This window comes from Piliocolobus tephrosceles, chromosome 13 (assembly GCF_002776525.5).
Source record: "Piliocolobus tephrosceles isolate RC106 chromosome 13, ASM277652v3, whole genome shotgun sequence".
NCBI classification, from domain to species: Eukaryota; Metazoa; Chordata; class Mammalia; order Primates; family Cercopithecidae; genus Piliocolobus; species Piliocolobus tephrosceles.
Window position 1 is genome coordinate 65,080,273 of NC_045446.1, and position 27,237 is coordinate 65,107,509.

Genomic DNA, 27,237 nt, shown 5'->3' on the forward strand with positions numbered 1-27,237 from the left:
AAGTCTGTGCTAGATGTTTTCTTTGTTTTAACAGAGTTCGGAGAAGGGGCTCACATTTTAGAGACAATAGTGTACAAATAATGAGACTTGAACTGGATAAATAGTATTTGAGGGATGAATTGAGTTTTCTGATAGACAGAAGGATAAACATTCCAAACAGCAAGGGCCACAGGAGGGCATAGCTGTGCACAGTAAAGAATCAATGTGACCCAAGAAGGAGAGGGATGTATGTTTGGTAGTCTTGAACAATAAAGTTGGATAGGAAGGATGGTGCCTGCTCCTGAAGGGCTTGGGGTACCAGGCTAGGAGCTCAGGTTTCATCTTGTAGGTGACTGGGAGTTATGGATAATTTCTGAGCTGGACAGAACCATAATCCAAGCTGTGCTTTAGAAAGAGAGATCTGACAAAAATAGTAGTAGGTGAAAGCAGCACCCAGTGGCAACTGGAATTGCAGTTAGGGGAGTATTGCAGCAACCCACGGATAAGCCGATGAGAGTTCATGTTAATAAACTAAAGAATTAAAAAAAGAAGGATGGACAGAAAAAAAGGAATGAGAAAGGGAGGAACAGAAAAGAAAAAGAGGAGCAAGACCAATTAGAAGTATGAGCATTTCATGTGTGGACACAGCCTAGGCAACACAGTGAGACCCTGTCTCTACAAAAAATTTAAAAAATTAGCCAGCATGGTGGTACATGCCTGTGGTCCCAGCTACTCAGGAGGCTGAAGTGGGAGGATCGCTTAAGCCCAGGAGTCCAGGCTGCAGTGAGCCGTGATCGTGCCTGGGTGACAGTGAGACCCCATATTAAAAAAAAAAAAAAAAAAAAAAAAGTGAGGACAAAGGAGGACAAGGCCCTGGAGGATCCACAAAAGAAAATAATTTTAGAGAAGTAGGAGAACTGGGGGGTGGAGAGTGGGAGCTGCCAGGTAAGCCAAGGTAAGAGAAAACCCTATGAAAGAGGCAGGGAAGTCAGGCAAGGTGAGGACCGAAAATAGGCCATGAGAAAGTAGGAGGTCAGTTTCAGAAGAAGGGTGAAGCTAAAGTCAGACTTTATGTATGAAAGAGTGAATGGAAGGTGAGGGAATACAAAAAGTGAATATAAGCAGGTTTTTCAAGAAGCTTGATTGTGAAAGGGAGGAGAAAAGCAAGACAGCAGTGAGATGGAAGGTAAAATTGAGAGATGGGTGAATATCAGGGCCAGTGCTGAGAGAAGGTGAGCAAGGTGCCTAAGGAACACCTGGGGGACATGTGCTCTCTCTCAGAGTCGTGCAAATGCAGTGTCAGCACTTGGCCTCCACCCTAGTCCTAGCCCTGGCAGACAGAGTCACTACCGAGAATAAATTCTGGAAGCTCATTGCATGGGTTCAGATCCTAGCTATGCCACTTACTAGCTGTGTGGCCTTGAGCAAGTTACTTTTCTATGCCTTGGCTTTTTCCTCTGTGAAATGTAGACAGTAAGTGCACCTACTTCATAGGGCTGTTTTGATGATTACAGGAGAAAACGCCTTAGTATCTGGCACATGGCTAACTCATGCTGCTCATTTTCCATTATTATGCTATTAACAGGATGAGAAAGGCTTGACTACATCTGTAGCCTGAGAGGAAGGAGCCAGTAGGGGAGGAAAGACTGACATTGCAGGAGAGAGATGGGCAGACCTGCAAAGCCATCCCTGAGAAGGCAAGAAGAAGGGCACCTAGCATCCAGGGGAGGGGTTCCCTCACTGAGGATGAGAGAGGGCAGGCTCCCTCAGGGACAGTTGTGATGGGAGACAGATCTCAAATATCCCGAGTGTTCCATTTCCCTAACACCTAGAGAATAAAAAGAGCACAAAAGAAATAACCTTCCATTTTCTATCTGCTATGGGGTGGCTCCCAGAGACTCGCTAATACCAATTTACAGTGTGTCAGAAATTCTTTAGGGGTGTGTGTGTGTGTGTGTGTGTGTGTGTGTGTGTGCCTGTGCATGCATGCACATGCAAAAAAGCTGGAAAGAGAATATAGTTCTGACTAGGGTATGACTCAGTCTTTTCTTCATCAAATTATTATTCTCTTCAGAGAAACAGGCATAAAAACGGTTCCTCAAAGGAATAGATAGCCCTAATCACAGCTGCACTTACCATTTGTCATTCACAGATTGTTCACCACAGTCTGATGTCAAACCTTGGAAAAACCTACATTTTACCCAGGACTTGCAAACACAAATGGTTACAGGAGTTGGGCAGGCCATGTGAGTGAGTGAAGAAAGCTGGAGGCGAGGGGAAGAAAGTAGAAGGAGGGAGTGTGTGTGTGTGTCAGAGAGAGAGAGACACTGAACATGCTCATAGAGGCAGCAACTAGTCAGCTCTTACCAATTGCTGCCATACAGAAACCTAAGTCATTGTTGCCTGATCTTCACATTTTTTTCAAGGAAAGTCTGCCTTATATATGAAATCTCCTATTTGAGGGTTGGCAACTAGTTTGCCATTTTAAAACAATGTGCAAGCCAAACCAAACACCCGAGAGCCAGATTCAACTCCAGGCTACATTTGTTTTTTCTGATAGATCTTTTTTTTTTTTCTTTTGAGACAGCATCTCACTTTGTCACCCAGGCTACAGTACAGTGGCACAATCACGGCTCATTGTAGCCTCAACCTCCTGGGCTCAAATAATCCTTCTACCTCAGTCTCCTGAATAGCTGGGACTATAGGCACACGCCACCATGCCTGGCTAATTTTCGTATTTTTTGTAAGGACAGGGTTTCACCATATTGCCCAGACTGGTCTCAAACTCCTGGGCTCAAGCCATCCACCCACCTTGGCCTCCTAAAGTGCTGAGACTACAGGCATGAGCCAACACACCCAGCCTGATCTTCTATTTTCATGGTGTGGAAATTTAAACAATAAGTCCCATTCAATAAAACAAACTCTGACTACTGGGATTTTCAAATTCAATAACACACATTTCCTTTTGTCTTGAAGATGCACAGTACCACTCAATGCAATGTGAACATACTAGTCCCAGCTCCTCTTTTCTTATCCCATACATCTAACAGGTCACTGAGTCATGACAATTTGAGCTCGGAAATACTGTTCCAGTGGTCTATTTTTCTCCATCTCCACTGCTTTCATTAAATCATTCATCATCTCCCACCTAGAATAGTACAACAATTTTCTGACTGGGTTCCCACTAAACATGAAGGTCAGATGCCTAAGTCTGTCATTGAAAGTCACTGGAGTCCTATGTCCTAACCTTTCCAGCTTCAGTTAGTTTTACCCATTCAGGCTCACAGTGTCATCTTCCACTCCCAAAACAGATCATTCACATGTAGCCCTCCCTGCCTCTGTTCTTGGTGTTCCTTCAGCCTAAAACCCCCTTCTCCATCTTGTTCACCTGGTTGATCTCATCCTTTATGATTCAGCTCCAAGACCACCTCAAAGATTAAGTCTCTTTAACCTCAAGCTCTTAAAATTTGTCCTTAAAGGGATCTAGGCATTTCCAAATATGTGCTGAGATAGACTCATGCAATTTGAGGTAGCAGAGATTGGGGAACCTGCATGCCGCTGGCCAGCGGAAGGGAGGCCACAAAAGGTATGTGAGATGAGACCACAATTCAAAGGGTCTGGGAAGAGTTCAATTAAAAAAAAAAACGGCCGGGCACGGTGGCTCAAGCCTGTAATCCCAGCACTTTGGGTGGCTGAGGCGGGTGGATCACAAGGTCAGGAGATCAAGACCATCCTGGCTAACATGGTGAAACCCCATCTCTACTAAAAATACAAAAAACTAGCCAGGTGTGGTGGTGGGCGCCTGTAGTCCCAGCTACTCGGAGGCTAAGGCGGGAGAATGGCGTGAACCCAGGAGGCGGAGCTTGCAGTGAGCCGAGATCGCGCCACTGCACTCCAGCCTGGGCGACACAGCGAGACTCTGTCTCAAAAAAAAAAAAAAAGAGCAATGTGGATAGCTCGGATCGAGGCATGCTAAGAGAAGGTTTCCTGGCAGTGACAAATATTCTATGAATACAGAGTGGTGCAATAGGAAGCGCAACAACTTTTAAATTTGACTCTAGTTTCTACTATCAAGCTGAGTGACCATGGGTAAATAACTTTACCTCTTTGTGCCTCAGATTCCTCACATGTAAAATGACAATAAAAATTCTGTGCCTCCGAGAATTGCAGTAAGAAATAAATTAGGTAATAATGGACAGAATGGATAGAAAAAAAGCATCTTTCTAGACTCCACCCAGATGCCAACCCTTCCACAAAGCCCTCACTGAACCTGCCAGTGGAAATAACTGCTGCTTTTGCTAAGCTGTAAAGCCTTTCATCAGTATTTCTTTCATGGCCCGACCTCATAAGATTACTAACGATCATGAAGGGGTACCTTCAATGGACTATGGATTTCCAAGTCTGGAAACACATCTACTTCACTGTCTCTCTTCCACCCTTGGGACTTAGCTCATAGGAAGCACATAATGGACGTGTGAGCCAAGTGAAGGATATGATGGCACTCCTAGAACCAAGATATATATACATATATCTGCTACACACACACCCCATCAATTGGACTCTAAAACCTTCCTAGGAAAGGGCAATATCAGTGGTAGTCATCAATTTATTCCTAACAAAGCACCTAACATAACAGATTCCATAAATATCTGTGGAATAAATGAATGAATGTTGGTACCTCCTTTGGTCCAACACAGGGCACTATGAGTTTCCTGATCCCTGACCTTCCCTGCAAAGGGTTGGAGGCTCTTCTTATGTGTTCCTACAATACTGCATACTTCGCCTAGTATAGTACTTACGACTTTATTATAATTGTTTGCTCTCCCCTCATCAACTTCTCACCTGCTGTGGGGCCTATAATTACCTTATTCAGCTGTGTAATCCCAGCATGTAGCATAGAGCCTACAACTCACTAAAAATATGTTTGGAAGATTAATGGACAGATGGATGGATGGGGACAAATTTATATTCCATCAATATGTCTTTCAGGAACTCTCTCTCATGACCAATCACACACATTCGCTAGAGAGGTAAATGAAGGAATGAATGAGTAAATTGCTGGCTGGAAAATGTTAGATATGATATAATTTACTGGCTGGAAAATGTTAGGTATGATGGCTGTCGGAGAAGACGTCAGTAACTTAAAGAATATGGTGACCTGGTTTCAGGTCTCAAAGTACTTACTTGATCTTTGACTTCGGGAACGTCCCCTTGACTTCCTTCTTTTTTTGTTTCTTCACTTGTTTCTTTGCCTGTAAAATAAATATTACATTCCTTCTTAGCCTGCTATTCACAGGTCTTGAACTTTCTCATTAATTATATTCTACTGTGAGCCTTCTACTCCAAAATTTGTCTTGCCTTTAGTCCTTGCCTACAGGACTAAAGATCCAAGAAATAGATAGATAGAGATACAGAGATGGAGATAAAGACAAGACATAGATGAGAAGGTGGTATAGGAGAATATAATTATGATAGTGGGGTATGGCTGGAGTGCTTAAATCAGACACATGAAGCACAAATCTGAAAGGAAGGGATCGTTTACATGATTATTTACACAAAATAAATTTCTGCCAGATAAAAATAGCAAAGTCAAAGTTGAAAGATAAGACACAGTTTGGGAAAAGATATTGCCATACATATAATACAAAAGATGACTCACACTCAAGCTTGTAGGAGGCATGCAGACCTGGATGCTATCGTAGAAACTCCAGTTCCCTATTAGGAATATTAGGTGAGAAGGTGTGGATCTACAACTAATGGGCCAAGAAGGGTACATAACCCCTAGGTTACATTATCTAAGACAAGTAAGAACTTTATACAGTAGAAAAAAAAGTCAAAGTTCCAGACTTGGAGGCTGACTTCCTGGTTAGCTTTAGTTACCTCTGGTCTCTATCTTAAACTTGACACAACTAATGCCAATCTGGCTGTAGTGCTTCCTCCAAAACAAACGTTCTCTCTTTCTCCCTGTCTCCCTGACTCTCTCTCTCTCTGTCTCTCTCTCTCTCTCTCTCACTCACACACACACACACACACACACACACACACGCAGTAACGCATATTTTTGCTTGTTCCATTCCTTTGGCCTATCACATTTCTGCCCCTCTTCCTTGCCTGGCTACATACAGATTAGCTTTCCTGTATCTCCCTGTCCTTAGGTTGAGTCTCCTCAGGCCTACTTTTTTTTTTCTTTTTTTCTTGAGACAAGGTCTCACTCTGTTACCCAGACTGGAGTGCAGTGGCATGATCTCAGCTCACTGCAACCTCCACCTCCCAGACTCAAGCAATCCTCCCACCTTAGCCTCCCAAGTAGCTGGACCACAGATGTGTGCTACCATGCCCAGCTAAATTTCTGTATTTTTGATAGAGATGGGTTTTCACCATGTTGCCCAGGCTGCCTCAAACTCCCAACTCAGCCTCCCAAAGTGTTGGGATTACACGTGTGAGCCCCCTTGTCCAGCCATCAAGCCCACTTCTTAATGGAGGCACTAACATGGTTGGGCTTTGTGTCCCCACCCAAATTTCATCTTGAACTGTAACCACCATAATCTCCATAATCCCCACGTGTTGAGGAAGACACCTGGTAGGAAGTGACTGGATCATGGAGGTGGTCCCCCATGCTGTTCTCATGATAGTGAGTGAGCTCTCACGAGATCTGATGGGTTTATAACTGTCTGACCGTTCCTCCTTCACACTCTTGCCCTCTCTTGCTTGCCACCATGTAAGACCTGCCTCTTCCCTTTCTGCCATGATTGTAAATTTCCTGAGGCCTCTCCAGCCATGCGGAACTGTGAGTTTGTTGCAGGAAGTCAGGGACCCCAAATGGAGGGACTGGCTGAGGCTATGATAGAAGAACATAAATTGTGAAGATTTCATGGACATTTATTAGTTCCCCAAATGAATACTCTTATAATTTCTTATGGCTGTCTTTACTGCAATCTCTGAAAATAAATTGTGAAGATTTCATGGACACTTATCACTTCCCCAATCAATACCCCTGTGATTTCCTATGCCTGTCTTTAATCTCTTAATCCTGTCATCTTCATAAGCTGAGGAGGATGTATGTCGCCTCAGGACCCTGTGATGATTGTGTTAACTGCACAAATTGTAGAGCATATGTGTTTGAACAAGATGAAATCTGGGCACCTTGAAAAAAGAACAGAATGACAGCAATGTTCAGGGAACAAGGGAGATAACGTTAAACTCTGACTGCCTGTGAGCCAAGCGGAACAGAGCCATATTTCTCTTCTTTCAAAAGCAAATAGGAGAACTATCACTTAATTCTTTTTCTAAGCAAGGAACATCCCTGAGAAAGAGAATGCGTCCCTGAGGGGAGGCCTCTAAAATGGCCACTTTGGGGATGGCTGTCTTTTACGATAGTAGACAAAGGGATGAAATAAGCCCTGGTCTCCCGTAGCACTCCCAGGCTTATTAGGATGAGGAAATTCCTGCCTAATCAAGTTTGGTCAGACTGGTTATCTGCTCTCAAACCCTGTCTCCTGATAAACATATTATCAATGACAATGCATGCCCAAAACTTCATTAACAATTTTAATTTTGCCCCACCCTGTGGTCCTGTGATCTTGCCCTGCCTCCATTTGCTTTGTGATATTTTATTACTTTGTGAAGCATGTGATCTCTGTGACCTACACCCTATTCGTACACTCCCTCCCCTTTTGAAAATCGCTAATAAAAAACTTGTTGGTTTTAAGGCTTAGGGAGCATCACAGAATCTGCCGACATGTGATGTCTCCCTCGGATATCCAGTTTTAAAATTTCTCTCTTTTGTACTCTTTCCCTTTATTTCTCAGACCAGTCAATACTTAGGGAAATAGAAAAGAACCCATGTTGACTCAATTAAACCTCTTTCCTTTATAAATTACCCAGTCTTGGACAGTTCTTTATAGCAGTGTGAAAATGGACTAATACAGGCACTATACCACACTGTAATATAATGCCTGCTTCCTTGTCTGTTCCCCACCTCACTACCAGGCTGTGAGTATCTCCAAGATCAGGTCAGGCCTGGGTCCTACTTACCTCTTTATCCTGCATCTTACACAGGACCTGGTTTACTGAAGGAAGAGTCTCAATGAGTGTTAATTGAACTAACCCAACCCATGAACAAAATGCCACAGGAGCACTTCATGCAGTGGGTGAAGAAAGAAGCAGCAAGTATCAGGGATAGTTTCACAGGGTAGGTGGCATTAGAGCTGGATCTTGAAAGATGAGAAGTTGGCCTGGCACAGTGGTTTGTACCTGTAATCCCAACACTTTGGGAGGCCGAAGCAGATGGATCACTTGAGGTCATGAATTCAAGACTAGGCTGTCCAACATGGCAAAATCCTTTCTCTACTACAAATACAAAAATTGGCCAGGCATGGTGGCATGTGTCTGTAGTGCCAGCTACAGAGACTACAGCTTGGGAGACTGAGGCACAAGAACTGCTTGAACTTAGGAGGCGGAGGTTGCAGTGAGCCAAGATCCCACCACTGCACTCCAGCCTGGGTGACAGAGTGAGAGACTCTGTCTCAAAAAAAAAAAGTGACTAGGGCAATGGTATATCATCTCATTTTCTTTTAAATAAAAGAAAAATAAGAAGTTGTAAAAGATAAATGGCAACAAGCTACAGCGGCATCTGACTAGAGTGTCCAGGGATTGCTTCAGAGAGGTAATGAAATGTCATCTTATGTTATGGTTATATAGTGAAAATTATTTTCTTTTTAGTAATAATTTAGTTATTTACTGATAATTATTTTCTTTTCTTTCTGATCTCAGCTCACTGCAACCTCTGCCTCCCAGATTCAAGCAATTCTCCTGCCTCAGCCTCCCAAGTAGCTGGGATTATAGGCGCCTGCTACCACACCCAGCTAATTTTTGTATTTTTCATAGAGACGGGGTTTCACCATGTTGGCTATGCTGGTCTTAAACTCCTGACCTCAGGTGATCCGCCCGCCTCGGCTGGGATTACAAACGTGAGCCACCATGCCCGGCCTAGATAATAATTATTTTCACATGAATTTTGGCTTCCACAAGACAAGTTTTTGTCTATTTTATTCAGGAACATATCCCTGGTGACTAGAATAGGGCCTGCTACATAGTAAGCGACTCAAAATTATTTAATTATTTAGATGCTTATGGGGGATATATAGGAATTAAAAAACAATACAATCTAACAGAGCATAGTATAATACAATTCTGCTATTTGATAACTCTGTCATGGAGTAGGAGTTCCACCAGAGTAGCAACCAGGTCTATCTTGATACCTTGTATCCGTCAGTACAATATTGGTGCTCAATATATATTTGTGAAAAAAATTATTAATTAAAATGTAGACTCCTACTACATCCTAAAACTGTAAACGCAGAGTGTCAGAAGGGATATATATTGATTTTTTTAATGCCGGCTTGAAAACCGAGTTCAGATACATGCTATCTGGCTTTGGGTAGGTTCTTTAGTTTCCTCCTCACCTAACAGGGATGTTGCGGGACTCAGTGAGAGAGAGAATGGCTGGAAGTGCACATAAGATACTGCCTGGCAGACACTAGGCACTCAGTAAATGTGAGTTCTCCGTAACACGAAAACATTACTAACAGCTAAAATGACAGCTGCTTGAGAAAATAATCAGTAAGTGCCACAACCAGGCTAGAAAAGGATGAAGGACGGGCTCCTGCCCACTCCTTCGGAAACTCCACACCTGGGCCTTCTCAAGACAAACTCGGAAACTTAAGTTTTTAGTCGCACCTGCCTCCGGCGTCGCTTCAGCCTCCGATGGGTCTGCGGAGGCGAAGTCCCAGTCAGGAGGAATGCGCGCCTGCGACCCTCCCGGGGATCTCGGAGCCGCTCCACGGTGGTGCCTGCCGCTACCTTTCCCACGCCTTAGTAACCGCGACGCGACGACAGACAGTGTAGGCGGCAACCGACAGCCAGGACGTCTAACTACAAGTCCCAGCAAGCCCCGCGGCCACGTCCTCTGACTACCTCGCGCCAGCAAGCCCCAAACTACGGATCCCGATTGACTCCGCGCGGCGCGTCACGCTGTCAGCTCTAGCCAATCGGCTTCAGACAAGTCGGAGGGGAGGGAGACGCAGAGGCGCACAACATGGCGGCGGCAGCTACACAGGGCGGGAGAAGCGGTGGTCTCGGAGGCAATAGTGGGGCTGGCGGTGGTTCCAACTGCGGGACAGGCAGTGGCCGTAGCGGCTTGTTGGATAAGGTGAGGAGCCGGTTCTTGGGAAAAGTTGAATCCCGGGGAGGCCTGGGAGGCGGCGAGCCCACCTTCCCATCCCCGTCTCCCTTATTTTCTACGGCCTTTTGAGGGGAGCCCTTGTGTGACCGCTATGACAGCCCTACGCACGCTTGTAGCCTGCCCTCATCACACTTCAAACCTGGACCCTCTCCTCTTTAGGACTTCTTCGCTTCTCGCAAGTGGCCACCACAGCTTTTTCGGTAATTTGGTTCTTTCTATACTTAATCGTGTCCCTCGCTTTTCCCCTGGGGTGCTGGGTGCACTGTTACCAGTGCCCATTTCACAGACACTGAAAACCGAAGCCCAAGGATTCAAGAATCGATATCCTCGAAACTCCCTACCACATCACCCTTGCGTGCTGCTACAGATTCCAAAGTGCTTCTTATCCTTTTGCTTACTTAAGTTTTTAGGCATTTTATCATGATAGGCGAATACTTAAAATATTTGAGTATTGACTCTTCTACTGGGCTGACAAGAAGCTTTTAAGATTTTTCTTTCTTTCTGTTGTTTTTCCCCGCCCTCTCCTCTCTCCCCTCTACCTCCCTGTTTGCTACCAAGTGCACTGCTGCCCGCTCACGCTTGTCCCTTTCCTCCTCTGCTCATCCATTTTTTTTTTTTTTAACTGCAGTCCTAGCAACAAGGGCTTAAAAGAAAAGAAAAAAAGGAAAACTGTCCCTGGGTTGGCCCTTCTTGCTCTTTGCACAGCATCTTGGAAGAAACAGATGGATGGAGAACTTCGTCCTAGTGTTGATTTTGCCTCTAATTAGCTTTGTGACCTTGAAATATGCTTGCTCTCTCTATGTCTATTTGCTCATCTGCAAAGTGAGAGATTTAGTCTTAAAATGAGGGACTTAACCCTAAATTCCCTTCCAGTTCTCTCATTGTAGGGCCTTGGGCTGGTTTGATGAGAATTGTTAAGCATGGTGTCTTTACTATAGTAAACAGGAGTTTTGAATTTAATTGAAAACAGCTTTCAGACTTCCCTTTGCATAACACATGGTAGGTGCTTAAGAAATGAAAACTTGATTATGTTAAGGGGTTCAGATCCAGGTCTTTTTACTTGTCTCTTTGAGTGTCATTGGTTTTGAAAGACATGGTTCTCACACACTTCTCTTGTGAGGGGTCTCACTCCATTGCCCAGAATGGATCTTAGCTCACTGCAGCCTTGAACTCCGAGGCTCAGGTGATCTTCCCACCCCAGCCTCCTGAGTAGTTGGGGCTGCAAATGTGCACCACCACGCCTGGCTAATTTTTTTGCTTTTAACTCTTCTGTAGAGTCAGGGTCTTACTGTGTTGCCCTGGCTGGTGTCAAATTCCTGGGCCTCAACTGATCCTCCCATCTCAGCTCCCCAAAGTGCTGGGATTACAGGTATGAGTCACCATGCACCTGGCCTCACACTCAAACCTTAAGATACAGAAACATATTCTGGAGGTTGGGATGGTAAATTGCTTCAAGACATGAGAGTATGGGGAATTGATGGTCATTTGTGTACACAAATCCTTCCCTCTTCCTGGGTAAGCACCTCACAACCTGGGCTTACCTGGCCCACTAACTGCTCTTGCTCTTCCTTGCAGTGGGATTATCATCAGCAAACATTAAGTCCATGGGCATTCTGCTAAGGCAGTATGGAATACTATTATTATGGAATAGTGCATATGGCACCATTGTGTTATTGAAAGAATCTGGATTTGGGGATCGTAAGATTTCAGCTTTGAAGTATTTCTGCTACTTGCAAACAGTATGAAGACTGGCAAGTCAATTAACGTTTCTTCATTTGGAATTTTAGAATCTCTGGCACCTGTATCACGGGGTTTTGGGAAGAACCAAGTAAGACAGTACACGTTAATGATCTCCATTACCTGTAGTGTCCAGTACAAATGTGTGATGGTGGAGGAGTAAATCAAGAATCCTAATATCAGAGAGCACTCAGAACTGCTGAATATAGAAGATGGGGTAATTGAATCTATTTAAGGAAGTATATGGTATATTTGTGCAAGTGTGTGCTTGTTAGAGAAGTTCAAATGAGAGAGAGAGTGATCCCTGCAAGCTTATTGATAAGAGTAAGAGCCTCGGCCAGGCATGGTGGCTCACACCTGTAATCCCAGCTCTTTGGGAGGCCAAGGCAGGCGGGTCACCTGAGGCCGGAAGTTCAAGACCAGCCAGACCAACATGGAGAAACCCTGTCTCTACTAAAAATTAGCCGAGCATGGTGGCGCATGCCTGTAATCCCAGCTACTTGGGAGGCTGAGGCAGGAGAACCGCTTGAACCTGGGAGGTGGAGGTTGCAGTGAGCCAAGATCACGCCATTGCACTCCAGCCTGGGCAATGAGAGGGAAATCCATCTCGGAAAAAAAAAAAAAAGAAGAGTAAGAGCCTCAAGGAAAGGCCTCATTCCTGAGAGTGGAACTGGCACCTTATTTGGGGGGAGGAAGGAAAGACATGCCAGGTAAAAAAGTCTCCTTGGGTGAACGTATATGATGGTGTTTAATGTTTCTCAGTTATTGAGTTGACTAGAAGGCTCTCTAAAGGAACTGTAGTGACAAGTAGATAGAATCCGGTTAGGGAGGCCATGGATTGCTTGAAGTAGGAGAAGAAAGCTGTTGAAGGGTTTTGAGACTGTGTAAAGTGGTTTTTAGGAAAACTAGTCAGATGGTTTGGAGAGAGAGAAATTAGAAGACTTCTTAATAAGGCCATATACACAGTAGTGTATAATATATAATAAAAAGAGACAAATTTGAGTTTTAGTGCAGCATGTTATTAGGTTGGTGCAAAAGTAATTGCTGTTTTTGCCATTGAAAGTAATGGCAAAAACCACGATAACTTTTGCACCTACCTAATAAAAGCCACATGACCTTGGATAAGTTGTGTGATATTGCTGAATTGAAATTTCCTTATGTCAATACTGTGGGCATTCATACGTGTTATAGTAAGGATCACATTGTATAGTGCTGGTAAATGTTCTTTGGGTTTTTTTGTTTGGTTTCCTCTGCCCTTTTTATTTTACTTTTTTTTGGGTAGAGACAAGGTCTCACTGTGTTGCCTAGACTAATCTTGAACCCCTGGCCTCAAGTGATCTGCCCACCTCAGCCTCCCAAAAGTACTGAAATTACAGACATGAGCCACCGCACCCAGCTCTGTTCCCCGTCCTTTGGAATCTACTAGAAGTAAATGTTCTTTGTGCGGGGCTGTCTATGGTAAAAATAGAATGACAAGGTGATGAGAACCCCAACATGAGTAGCAGAAATAGATAAAAGGTCTCACAAAAGAGTGCTTGAAAGATTTATCCAATAAGTGAGGGACGGAAGAGACAAAATAGTCAAGAGCTGCTTGAGTGCTTTTTCTTGGAAAACTTGATTTTCAGCCTTACATTGAACTGTTCCCTCTCTGAATTCCTCTAGCACTTACACTGCACATGGGAATTAAACTGTCACTTAATATGACATACTATCTTGTATTATTTCACCAATTTGTATTTGCCCATTTTCCTGTGAGTGCTTCTCTATAGTGATCAACACAGGATAAGTACTTTTAGCATTGAATTTCGCACAGAAACAACTTGAGATCTGTCACCTCAGTCTTCAGAATCAGCTTTAGAGGATGGTGCCTCTCATTGTTTGAAGACTGAGGGTACTGTGGGAGAGAACTTGGGGAATAAAGTGTTATTCTCTGGAGCAGGATCTGAACTAATAGACTTTTGCTTTGTGGGAATGAGGCCATTACCTTTAATATAATTTCTTTTTTTTTTTTTTTAAGACAGAGTCTCAATTTGTCGCAATCTCTACTCACTGCAACCCCCACCTCCCAGGTTCAAGCAATTCTCCTGCCTCAGTCTCTCCAGTAGCTGCGATTACAGGCATATGCCTCCATGCCCAGCTAATTTTTGTATATTCAGTAGAGACAGGGTTTCACTGTGTTGGCCAGGCTGGTCTCGAACTCCTGACCTCAGGTGATCCAACGGCCTTGACCTCCCAAAGTGCGGGGTTTACAAGTGTGCACCACTACACCTAGCCTAATATAATTTATTTAATTTGATGTGTCTTGATTTTGGCGGGGAGGGTTTTTATTTTATTTCTGCAGCTGTAGTTTTACTTGCCATAAAGAAGTGCAATAAAGAGATGCAAATATGCTCCTAGTTTTCCCTAAGCAGATGTGAATTTCTACTCTTACGAAACCGACTTTAAGAACACAGCAATTCTTGTTTCCTGATCTTAAAAATAAGTATGCAAATATAATCTTTCCGCCTCCATCACAGAATAACTTGACTTAGATCATTGCAGTGTGTTATTTTGCCCCGAATACATCAAAGCATTTTCTTCTGCCTGGCAGTTATAAAGAAAAGCTGCTTGCTTAATTTGTTTTGGCTATTAAAGTTGATATGTGGTGTTAAACCATGCTTTCCAGAAGCTATTGTCTGGACCCTTTTAGCCTTATACCTGGATTTCTGTCTCCTGGCTAGGCTGTCAGCCTGATCGTAAAGAACAGCTTTAATCTGTTTACATCAGACTCCTTTGAGAATTAGTTAAAATTAACAGATTTTTGGACCTTTTCTTAGGCCTGAATATCTGCATTTTTCTTCACATGTCTCTATTACCTCTGCATTTTAACAGTTACTTCCAGGTTGAGAACTACTGGCTTAAATGATTTTTTTAAGTCTCTTCTGGTTCTGACATTTTAAGGTTTTTGTTTTGTTTTTAAAAGCTATTCTGCTTAATGGTGGTTTCTTTAAAATGTTTTTAATAAAGAGACCCTGAAACTCATCTGATGCTTCAGCCTCATTTTGTAGACATGGACACAAGCAATGCAACTTGCCCAAGACCACACAGTGAATTAGTAACACTTACAGAACCTGGCTTCCCCAGTACTTAATCCAGTGCTCTTTCTTTACTCAGCACATTGCTTCCCATACCACAGTGTGTCTTGTGCTAACTAATGTGCTAGCTAACATAGTAGTGGGATGAACATCTGTTGTGAGGTGAAAGACCTAGGCTGTAGCTTTGGCTTTGTCACCTACCAATCACATGTCCTTAGGTGTCTCCTCTTTTACTCTACTGGAAGATACCTTAGCTTGCCAGACTTCCAGATGATATGCTTGTGCCCTGTTACCTAGCTTTGACAAGGAAGATGAACGGTTTTATGACATTACTATAATTGTATGTGTTTGTTTAATGAAACAAGGTGCTGGCCTTTTAATACTGTTTTGCAAACTGATCCTATTAGGATCTCAAAATTCATTATTTTTTATTTCCTCAAAATAAAAAGTATGTGTGTGTCAAAGACCACTATCAAGAAAGTGAAAAAAGAAATCCGCAGAATGAGAGAAAACGTTTTCAAATCATATATCTGATAAGCGTCTAGCATCTAGACTATATAAAGAATTTTACAACTCAGTAATAAAAAGACAGCAACCTAGTTTTTAAAAGGGCAAAAGATGTAAATAGACATTTCTCCGTAGAAGATGTACAAATAGCCTGTAGCACATGGAAAGATACACAACATCATCAGTCATTAGAGAAATGCAAAGTAAAACAACAATGAGAAACCACTTCACGTCCACTAAGATTGCTATAATAAAGGGGGAAAAAAGGAAAATAACCTGTTTTGGTGTAAATACGGAGAAATCAGAATGTTCATATATCGCTAACGGATGTAAAATGTGGTGGCACTCTTGGAAACAGTTTGACAGTTCCTCAGAAAATTCAACGTAAAGTTAACCATATGACCCAGCAATGCCACGCCTAGGTATATACCCAAGAGAATTGAAAATGTGTGTCCACGGGAAATCTTGGCACACAAATGTTCATAACACAGTTATCATAATGGCCTAAAGGTAGAAACAGTCTGTCAGCTGATGAATGGATAAACACAATGTGATATATCTATACAATGGAATATAATTTGACTGTTAGAATAAAGTATTGAGCCGGGCGCGGTGGCTCAAGCCTGTAATCCCAGCACTTTGGGAGGCCGAGACGGGCGGATCACAAGGTCAGGAGATCGAGACCATCCTGGCTAACACAGTGAAACCCCGTCTCTACTAAAAAAATACAAAAATCTAGCCGGGCGAGGTGGCGGGCGCCTGTAGTCCCAGCTACTCAGGAGGCTGAGGCAGGAGAATGGCAGGAACCCGGGAGGCGGAGCTTGCAGTGAGCTGAGATCCGGCCACTGCACTCCAGCCTGGGTGATAGAGCGAGACTTCGTCTCAACAAAAAAAAAAAAAAAAAAAGAATAAAGTATTGATACATACTACGATAGGGATGAATCTTGAAAATGTGCTAAGTGAAAGAAGCCAATCACAAAAGGCCATATATAGTATGACTGCATTTGTTTGAAATGTCCAGAATAGGCAAATCCATAGAGACAGAAAGTAGATTGTTGGCTGCCAGGGGATAGGGGACAGGAATAAGATGTGACTGCTTATGGGTATGGAGTTTCTTTTTGAGGGTATGCATATATTCTAGAATTAGATAGTGGTGATGGTTGTATAACCTTGTGAGTATACTAAGAACCCCTGAATTGGCATATTTTTAAATAGTGAATTTTATAGTGTGTGAATTGTATCACAATTTTAGAAACTTATTTTTGTCTTTCATGGAGTAACCCTTAAAGTTTCAGATTATTTGTTTTTTTAAACTATGTATCATGTAACACAGTGGTATCACAGACACTGATTACTTTTGTACTATTACTTAATTACTAATTAAAAGACTATATATATTATATATGTGTATATATAGTATATATACATACATATATTTAGTGAGTCTTTGAATTAATAATTAAAGTAATGGTATATATATATATACTATATATTTATAATCTGCCTGCCAAGGTACCTTTTTCAGCTATTGCCAGCACCGTTTCTCTGCTCTGATCTCTTATCAAATTTCAATAGTTTTTTATATTACTTAGCCTTTCAGTAGCATTTGACTTATTGATCACTTCTTTCTTCTTGAAATATTTTCTTTACTTGGCTTCTAGGACACCGTTTGCCCCCAATTTTCCTCCTCTGTCAACTAGTCTCTGTTGTCTTCATTATTCTTTGGTCTTCTTCCTGACCTGTGTAAATATTGCCAGTCCCTGAGCTTATTACCCCTGGCCCTCTCCTCTGTCTACCCTCATCCCAAGGTGATACCCAATGTCGTGGCTTGAATAACATGTAGAAGTTGCTGACTTCTACATTTATATTCTCAACCTGGACCTTTCCTATAAACCCCAGACTTTTATGTCCAACTGCCTGCTTATCATCTCCACTTAAATGTATATCAGGCATCAATAGCCAGAGCCAGTCTCCTGATTTCTGCTTACCCCTCAAAGTGCTTCTCTCTCAGTCTTCCTCATTTCAGTTAGACACCTCCATTCATCTAATTTATTCAAACAAAAACCTGAGAGTTACCCTTGATTCTTCTCTTTGCCTTGTACTTCACAGCCATCCCATCGTTGTATTTTCCTGGCTGTACATCCAGAATCTGACTACTCCTACCTAGACAGCTGTAGTAACCGTTTCAACTGATCTTCCAGCTTCTGTGCTTGGCTCCCTTACATTTTGTTCTCCACAGAGCAGCTAGACTGATGTTTTAAAACATGGATCACTCAGTCTCTTGCTGAAATATCTCCAGTAACTTCCCATCTCAATTAACTAAAATCCACACCCCTAATTGTGGCCTATTTTGTAGCCCCTACATTGTGGGCAGCAAGCCACCCAGGTGCCGAGGCAAGAGACTGAGGGCATGAACTATTCCAGTATAATAAAATATATAAAATAAGAATAGTTATACTAGATATAAAATAGATGATTATATATGAATATCATTAATCATTAGTTTGTAGCAATTACTCTTTACTCCAATATTATAATAATCCTCGCTTTACAATCATGACCTAGGAAAAACTAGGCCGTACAAGGATAGGAGCTGAAGGGACACGGTGAGAAGTAACCAGAAGACAGGAGTGCAAGCCTTCTGTTATGCCCGGAAGGACCACCAGAGGGCTCCTTGGTCTAGCGGTAACGCCAGTGTCTGGGAAGACGCCTGTTGCCAAGCAGACCATGGTCTAGCGGTAGCATCAGTGTCAAGGAAAAACACCTGCTACTTAGCAGACCAGGAAAGGGAGTCTGCCTTTCCCCGGAGGAGTTTGGAGAAGACTGTGCTCCTCCACCTCTTGCAGTTATCCGGAGGCCTAACCATCTCCCTGTGATGCTGTGCTTCAGTGGTCACGCTCCTAGTCCATCTTCATGTTCCATCCTGTACACCCAGTTCTGCCTTTTAGACAGTAGTAACAAATTAGTGAAAGTACTAAAAGTCCCTGATATGCAGAAATAATGGCGTAAGCTGTCTCTCTTATTCTCCTCTCTTTCTCTCTGCCTCGGCTGCCAGGGCCCCCTGTCTAGTGGACACATGACTCATGTGACCTTGTCAATTATTAGAGATGGCTCACTCTCCTTACCCTGCCCCTTTGTCTTGTATCCAATAAATATCAGCGCAGCCTGGCATTTGGGGCCACTACCGGTCTCCGCATCTTGGTGGTAGTGGTCCCCTGGGCCCAACTGTCTTTTCTTTTATCTCTTTGTCTTTCGTCTTTATTCCTACAATCTCTCGTCTCTGCACATGGGGAGAAACCCACCGACCCTGTGGGACTGGACCCTACACTACATGTTCTTGATCCTGCCTGTTTCTGTCATCCTCATCTGTCAGTTTCTACTTGAGTTACTGACTCTGGAAACCCTGGCTTTTCTGCTGTTCCTCAAACACATTAAGCTTGGGGGATTTTGGTGTTCTGTTTTCACTAGGGCACTCCAGATTTTCTCATGGGTTACTCCTTTATTCAGCTCTGCTCAGATGTTAACTATTTTCCCTCACTATTTTTTAGTATTTTTAAAAACTCTATTGCATTTTTCTGTATAATCTTTTTTACAACCTGGAATTATATGCATATTTGTTTACTTATTCTTTATGTTCCATACAAGAAGAAGCTCTACGAGTGCAGAATTTGTCTTGTTTATAACTATATCCCTAGTGGCTAGAACAGTGCTTGGCACATAGCAAGCAGCCATTCAATATTAATTTAAAGAAAATAAAGAAGTGTAATTGCCAAAAAGGTTGTGTTTAAAAATTTTTTTTTTTTCTTTTAAAAGATTGTCCAACACTGGAATGAATTGCTATTGAGAGACTTGGCAGTTTCCTTAAAAAGAAAAAGAAACCTAGAAGAGTCATATAACAGTTACTATTTTTCTAGGCAGTAGGAGATGGATATCAGATGAAACAGCTGTGTGGTCCTATGCCTGAATTTGCACTCAGCTGCATTTTTCAGAACTGATTGCTTGTAATTCTTAAATGGAGTATGTGATCTGTTACCTTTCTAGAATAAGGAGTCATCACACATCCGTATCAATGTAGTACATTCCTAGCCAGTCTTCGTGCCTTAATTCAGGTCTTCCTTGGCAACATCCCTCTGTCTTCCAACCCTCCCCAGTCAGCTTTGCTGCAGATTGATATCCCTGAGGTAATAGGTAACATTTTATCCAGAATCTTTTATGCAGATCCTTGAACCTGTAGTGTGCCCTTGCCCCTCTATGTCTACTTCTTACCATTTAGCACTTAGCATAGTTTATAATTCATTGTTAAGTATAGGATTTTCCTTAACATAATTTTAAAGACCATTTTTTTTTTTGTATCTAATTTCTTGTCTACCCATTGCAAAGGTAAGAAATTTATATTGGTTGATTATGCCAACAATTCAGTCAGACTTTAGAAGATTTTAGTTGCTAGTATTGAAAGGATTGTTGACTACATTTCAGTTTGCTGGTAGAAAAAATGCTTCATTGTCGGAGCATTGCTGATTAATATGCTGAATCAAGTTGTTTTAACTTTAAGCTCTTTTCACTTTCTGGGTTCAGTGGTAGGATTTTAAGTCATGGATCCAGTGACCTGGCCCTCAAAGAGCTGTAGTCATGTAGGCTTCTCTATCATGGGCTGAGTTGATGTAGAAGCAGCCCTGTCACAGCTAAATGCAGTTTGTGGTGGAGTAGAGAAGGCAATATAAAACCTAAGAATCAGTTTCTCTGGGGTTGTCACTAATGTGCATGCTCATAATTTAATTAACACATGCTAATTTCCTAACTTCTAACTCCAGTGATGAATGCAGTCAGTAATAAGCACTGTTAAGCTAGTAATTTTCTTTGCAGTGTATCTTGACCATTTTTATAAAAAACAGATTGAAATTGAAGATTCAGTGTGTTGCTAAGAGCATAATCTCTTTGAGATACCATGTTTTTGCTGAATTGGGATTTAAATTAGATGACAGTGCACATTCTTAAGATAGACATCATTTTCTCCCCAAACTGAACATTTTCTTTTCTTGCCAAATATGTGTGTGGGGGGATATGGTCACATATATATTTCCAACTGAAATTGTAATCTCAGCTTCTGAATTTGCCATCAGTTTTTATTATCTCCTTATTTTAGTTTAGAACTCCACATATACAAATGGGTATCCTCTTTCATCCTTCTTGGAAAATGACATAATAATGGCTCCACAAGTCATCCAAGCCCTAATCTTTCCTCCTTCTTGGAAAATGACATAATGGCTCCAACAAGTCATCCAAGCCCTAATTCTAGTAGGTGGTCATCTCTGTCTCATCTCTTTCATGTTCCTTATAACTAGTCTGTTACTAAGTCCTGCCAATTCTACCTCAGAAATACTCCCTTTCATTCTTCCTACTGCTGCTCTATTGAGCATTGAGGCTCTGCACTTACATCAGGCTCCATCTGCATCTCTATGTCCAGTGTTACTACTCTCCAGATCATCTGCCAGGTTGCCACTAAAATGACTTTAAAAAAAAAAAAAAATTTGATTGTTATTCCCCTACTAAAAATACTCTCCATTGCCTGCTTCAGAATAAAATTCAAGTTTCTTAGCCTAATAACTAGGAAATGGTTTCTCTCAGATGCCTCATCTCCTGCTACTTTCCCCCTTTGCAGCTTCTGTCTACTTTCTAAACTGGGATAAAGGAGAGAAAAAGTTTATTTTTCTTAAAGCCATGCTCAATTCTGTCTAAATCAGAACAGGGTCACTATTGACACCACTCTCACCCCGGTAATTCTTCATCTCTCCAGTGTGAATTGAGGAATCCTTTGAGTCCTATTATCAAGCCAGGGAACTTTATGAAGCAATCCACTCAGGTCTTTTATATCACTGCGTAACTTCTCTTTTCACTGTTATTAAAATAAGAAAATTGAAGGTGTTCATGCTGTCATACTCAAAACAATTTTGTTTTGTTGGACATATCCTAATGGCCAAGGATTTTGTCCTTTCGGTTTTTGAGATGGAGTCTCACTCCATTGTCCAGGTTGGAGTGCAGTGGCACAATCACGGCCCACTGCAGCCTACACCTCCTGGGCTCAAGCCATCCTCCTGCCTCAGTCTCCCAAGTACCTGGGACTGTAGGTGGGCACCACCATGCCTGGCTAATTTTTTTAGTTAAATTTTTTTTTTTTAGATATAGGGTCTTGCTGTGTTGCCCAGGCTGATCTCAGACTCCTGAACTCAAGCAATCCTTCCTCCTTGGCCTCCCAAAGTGCTGAAGTTATGAACGTGAGCCACTGTGCATGGCTTATTTTGTCTCTTTTTTTGATCCCACCCTATCCCTTTAAGCCTGGTGACGCATGGGGAACAGAAGGCTGTATTCCCTCAAATGAGTTAATTTGGAAAATGCCTTCCTGCATTGACTGCATATCCTTCAGACCTGAGTTGTGTTTAATATCCTGCCTAATCACTTACGGAGTTCCTGATGCCATACCTTCAGTGAAATGTCTTCGTAGAATTTTTTGTTATTCAAATTGCAGTGGAGAAACGTAACTGAAATGATTCTTCATAGTGTTCTATGAAAGCTATCAAATGCCTGTTTTCTTTTAACTAGTTAGCCAGCCAGCTCTGGCATCAGGTATGTTAGTTTGATAAAAGTTGTCTTTATCTTGGCCGGATGTGGTGGCACTTTGGGAGGCTGGGGTACGTGGATCACTTGAGGCCAGGAGTTCAAGACTAGCCTGGCCAACATGGTGAAACCCCATGTCTATTAAAAAATACAAAAAATTAGCCTGGTGTGATGACACATGCCTGTAATCCCAGCTACTTGGGAGGCTGAGGCATGAGAATTGCTTGAACCCAGGAGGCAGAGGTTGCAGTGAGCTGAGATCATGCCACTGCACTCAGCCTGGGCGACAGAGCAAGACTCTGTCTCCCAAAAAAAAAAAAAAAAAAAAAAAAGTTGTCTTTATCTCTTCAGTAGGTAGTGTAGAGGAGTAATTTCTTTAAAATAGTACTTTTTGAGCTCTGTTTTCAGCCAAATTGCAGTTGGTTTTACATTGAGTGGGGAGATTCAACATTTTTGATACCCTGTAAGTTTTGTGGTCCTATTCAGATTAACATCTTTTTTTTTTTTTTTTTTAGGTTTTTAAAATGTTATTAACTAGAGCTTGTTAGGAATCAAGATATATTGTATAGCTGTCACTTCAGGGAACTCTTTGCTTCCTGTTCTTTTGTATTTTTGATGGCTAATAATTCCTTTCCTTTCTCTTCATGAGAAAGCAGTGTAGAATAGTGAGAGAGCGTGGGTTTTGAGTCCTGGCTTTACAACTTTCTATCTTTCATCTTTGGCAAATTTTTTAAACCCTTAGTGTTATCTGTGAAAGGAGGATTTTAACTGTTCTTACCTTGTAGAGTTATTGTGGAAATTAAGTGAGGTAGTGTATATAAAATACTTAGCACATACATAGCACATGTTAGGCATTCAGGAAATGGTAGCTATGATTATACCTTCTGTCTGCACTCCATCCCTTAAAAAAATTTTGTGAATAAGAACCAAGCGAGATCATTTTGAGCATGTCTGCATTTGCTAAATTTAGACTGTCTAAATTTAGACATTTTAGAGATCTTTTTCTTCCCTTTTTTTCTTTATGAGTATTTAGACATAAAAAAAATAAAAAGCTATTGAAAGAATATTGTGTTCCAGGCCCTGAGAATACAAAAGTGTGTAGTCCCTGTTACCCAGTGAGGGAGATAATACATACAGTCAGGTAATCATGATGCAGTGTATTATATAGTTTTATATCATTAATAGCAACAACAGTAGCTAATTTTTATTAAGTACTTGCTAGGTACTGTGCACTGTGCTATGGTTTATAATTACACTATTTACTTCTTATACCAACTTGTGAAATAGATACTTTCACCCTCTTTATTTTACAATTGAGCAAACTAATAAGGCTTTAGAACTGTTAAATTATTTGCCCAATGCCTTCCAGTATTAAGTGGAAAAGTGAGGATTAAAATAAAGTAGCCTGACTCCATTCTCCCTTGGATAATAAGGATTCACCTTATTGGGTGAGGAAAAAAAGCATTTGCCTGCATACATTTGTATTTAGTCTAAATCTAGTCAGTTTGTTTTTTGTTTTTTGTTTGTTGGTTGGTTTGTTTGTTTTTTGAGATGGAGTCTTCCTCTGTTCACCCAGGCTAGAGTGTAGTGGCACCATCTTAGCTCACTGTGACCTCCGCCTCCCGGAGTCAAGCAATTCTCTTTCCTCAGCCTCCCAAGTAGCTGGGATTACTTAGCCTGGCTAAGTTGTGTACTTTTAGTAGAGACAGGGTTTCACAATGTTGGCCAGGCTGGTCTCGAACTCCTGACCTCAAACGATCCATCTGCCTCAGCCTCCCAAAGTGCTGGGATTATAGGAGTGAGCCACTGCGCCTGGCCAAAACCAGTTAGCTTGTGATTTGAAGTACAGTACACCTTTAAGAATAAGGCCACAGTTTGCTTTGGGATTGAGTTCAGGAATTAAGGCAAGTAAAAATAAATTTATATCACTGAAGAAGAGACAGTTTTATAATGAGACATGTATTTGTAATTTAGCCCTAAAGAATTTTGTTGGCTGTCATTTACTAGTTGTATGTCACTTAACCTCTTTGAAGTCTCGTTTTCTAATCTGAAGGACATTGGTGTCTGGATTGAGGGTCTGCTTAGTGCTGCAATAAAAAGATGAGTGGCAATAGCAGTTTTACAGTGGGTGAAAATTGACCTGTGTAAGGGTTATCATTTTGAAATTTTGGATACTGCCAACATAAAGAACTTTAATTTTTTCTAGATTTCCAGGAGGAAAGGTGTTCAACATAAATCACATCATTTATACAAACAGTTGAGGCACAGTGAGCCATTCTTATCACTGAGGGAATGTATTTATATCAGTGTAGGGAACTGTTTTATCAGCCAGCTTGTCAGATGCCAGCCAAGGGCCAACTTTGCAAACAAGCCTTGCCGAAGATGGCAGTCTTGGGCCCAGGTTCACTTATTTCTGCACACTGCCCTTCTTTGTAATTTATCCTGTGAGGTCCTACATAAAATAAACTAATTTTTGCTTTCTCTTTTTATTATTACAAAAGGAAAGCAATTTGCACTTAGTGTTGAGGAAGACAAAAATGAGCCAAAAAAAAAAAAAGCTTCTAAAATACCCGAATTAGTAGTAGAGAGAACGTGAGGAGCAGCATACATTTTAGTTGATGAGCAGTTTTTGAGCATGATGAGAAATAATAATCAGAAAAATAAGCCCCTAATAGCAACTCCCCTTTTTCCAGATGGTTCTCTGTACTGTACCATAGATACTATTAGGTTCAAAATGGCCTATGTTGCCGTAAAGTCAAATTATAACCTTTCTTGTGATTTCACGTAATTCACTGGAAATGTTTCTGTTCCACTTACTGAAGATTGCTTCTAGGTACCAGGCAGTGAAGTTAGAGCTGAGGCTATTTCAATACATTGTAATGGCTGCTTCTGCATTTTATTCCCCCAAATTATTAAGACATTATTTTCTGACTTATAAAGGCAAGTTTCTTTTCTGTGATGCAATGCAGGCAGTGAAGTGTGGCTAGGTGTCTGAGAATATGATTTTCCTGTTTTTGAATGACCCATAATTTTTAAATGACTTTATTCTGACTTTATTTCACAAATAATTCAAATGCTATGGTGGGTTTGGCTCTACAAGTTGGTTCTTTTGCATGTCTTCAAAGAGGGATTTACTTGACAGTGTAAATGAGCTATCTAGCTAGAAAGCCTGCTAATTTCTTTTTGGTTCAGTTTGCATCTTTAAAATTAGATGTCATGTTTGATTTGTAGGCTGGCAGTCTATGGCAGTCAATATTGCAGTATGCTGCCATGAGTAATTTTCTCGAAGAAAAATACTTGCTTTTACAAGGCACCAAGGGAAAAAAAAACTTGATTGACTTTTAATCACTTCAAGTATGGCTATTTTTAGCTCATGTTATTTCTCCCAACAAACTTCACAGAACGGGTTTTCTCTTTTGTATAATAATACATAGAATCACAGTTAAAAAAAAAAGGTTGATGAATTATATTTCTGTAGTTGTTTAAAATCTTTACAGTTATTTTTATCCCACTTCTTATTTTATTTTTTATTGTATATTTATTTATTTATTTATTTTTTCCAGAGACAAGTTCTCACTATATTGCCCAGGCTGGACTGGAACTCCTGGGCCCAAGCTGTTCTCCCACCTCAGCCTCCCAAGTATCTGGGACGGCAGGTACTCACCACTGCCATCTCTTTATTTCTTATAGGCATTATCTTTGTATTTGTGCTCAATCCGAAAGATAAATATGACATTCTCTGTCTTTCCATAAAATAATCCATTCTAAATCCAAATGAATTTTGGATTGCTTGCTGGTTTGTGATTTTTATGGAATATAATATTTGTTCACTTAATCTAAAAAATTAAGAGTTGGCCATTAATGTTCTACAAAAAAAAACAGGTTTATCAGATTATTTGTAGCACCCTGTTCCTCTTAAGCTACATTTACTTAAATACTTGCATTTGAGAAAATTTTTTACTATGTAATACATTCACATAGTTAAAAAAATTTAAAGGCACACATAAGTAGTCTTACCCCTCCCCATATTTCTCTACCCTGATAAGATATCTGGATGTACTGTAGTTTATTTAACCAATCCCCTTGTAAATGAGCATTCGAGTTACTTCCAGCTTTTCACTATCACAGACAATGCTGTAGTGAGTAGCCTTGTATATCATTTCACATGTATTCAGTTATAGAAATATTCCCAGAAGTGGGAAGCTGAATTCAGGGTGCTAAATTGGCATTCGTAGGTGCTGTAACATTTTGAACTTCTACATGAGCAGTGAGTGAGAGAATTATTTGCCTCTGAATAGTAGTGTTTGAGAAACTTTCTTTTTTTTTTTTTTTTTTTTTTTTTGAGACCCTCTATAGATAAGAGAAATAGAAGCAGAGTTTGTCCACTCAACTCATGATGAGACTGAGTCTGGGACTTGGTTTGTAATTTAAAATTTAGTGTTGTTTCCAACAGGCTATACTGGAATTGCTGTCTTAAAGTTAAGACATGCTGATAAAACAATAAAAGTTGTTAGCTGACAAAGTGATATTAAAGGAGATCCTCCCCATTTTGTTAGTGTCTGTAAATTCATGTGTCTGTATTTTCTGAGTTTTGTGGTCACAGAAGGAAAGAATGAATAAATAGAGTAATTTTCTATACTCACATTTGGGTAAAATGAAGGTGGGATATGCAAGTTTACACTTACAGTCTCTGCAGCCCATATATGTATTCTGGTTCTGGGGTTGTTTTTGTATTCTTTGCGTGGAGACTGGCAATGTCAACATCACACGAGTACCACCTGACTCTGGTTACCTCATCTCCTTCAACCTGATTTTTAATTGTTTGGTCTTTTTTGTTTGCTTGTTTTTAACTGCTTCTTGCAGGGCTACCCCATAGGAGTGTGCCCAGAATAGCCTGTTTTGTCTTTTAGTTCTGCAACATCAGAAGACAAAGAGTAAATATTGGCCGGGCGCGGTGGCTCAAGCCTGTAATCCCAGCACTTTGGGAGGCCGAGACGGGCGGATCACGAGGTCAGGAGATTGAGACCATCCTGGCTAATACGGTGAAACCCCGTCTCTACTAAAAAATACAAAAAACTAGCCGGG

General features: G+C 41.3%; 1 protein-coding gene across 1 annotated transcript in view; it reads left to right on the plus strand.

Annotated features, from left to right (window-relative positions):
• Positions 1-10,036: 10,036 nt before the first annotated feature.
• SPCS2 (signal peptidase complex subunit 2) overlaps positions 10,037-27,237 on the plus strand; it is a 29,980-nt gene continuing 12,779 nt past the window's right edge. Inside the window, exons 1-2 of the mRNA XM_031936714.1 lie at positions 10,037-10,189; positions 23,529-23,543. Of these exons, the coding sequence (XP_031792574.1) occupies positions 10,076-10,189; positions 23,529-23,543 (129 nt within the window). The 5' untranslated portion in view covers positions 10,037-10,075. The remainder of the gene's footprint in view (positions 10,190-23,528; positions 23,544-27,237) is intronic.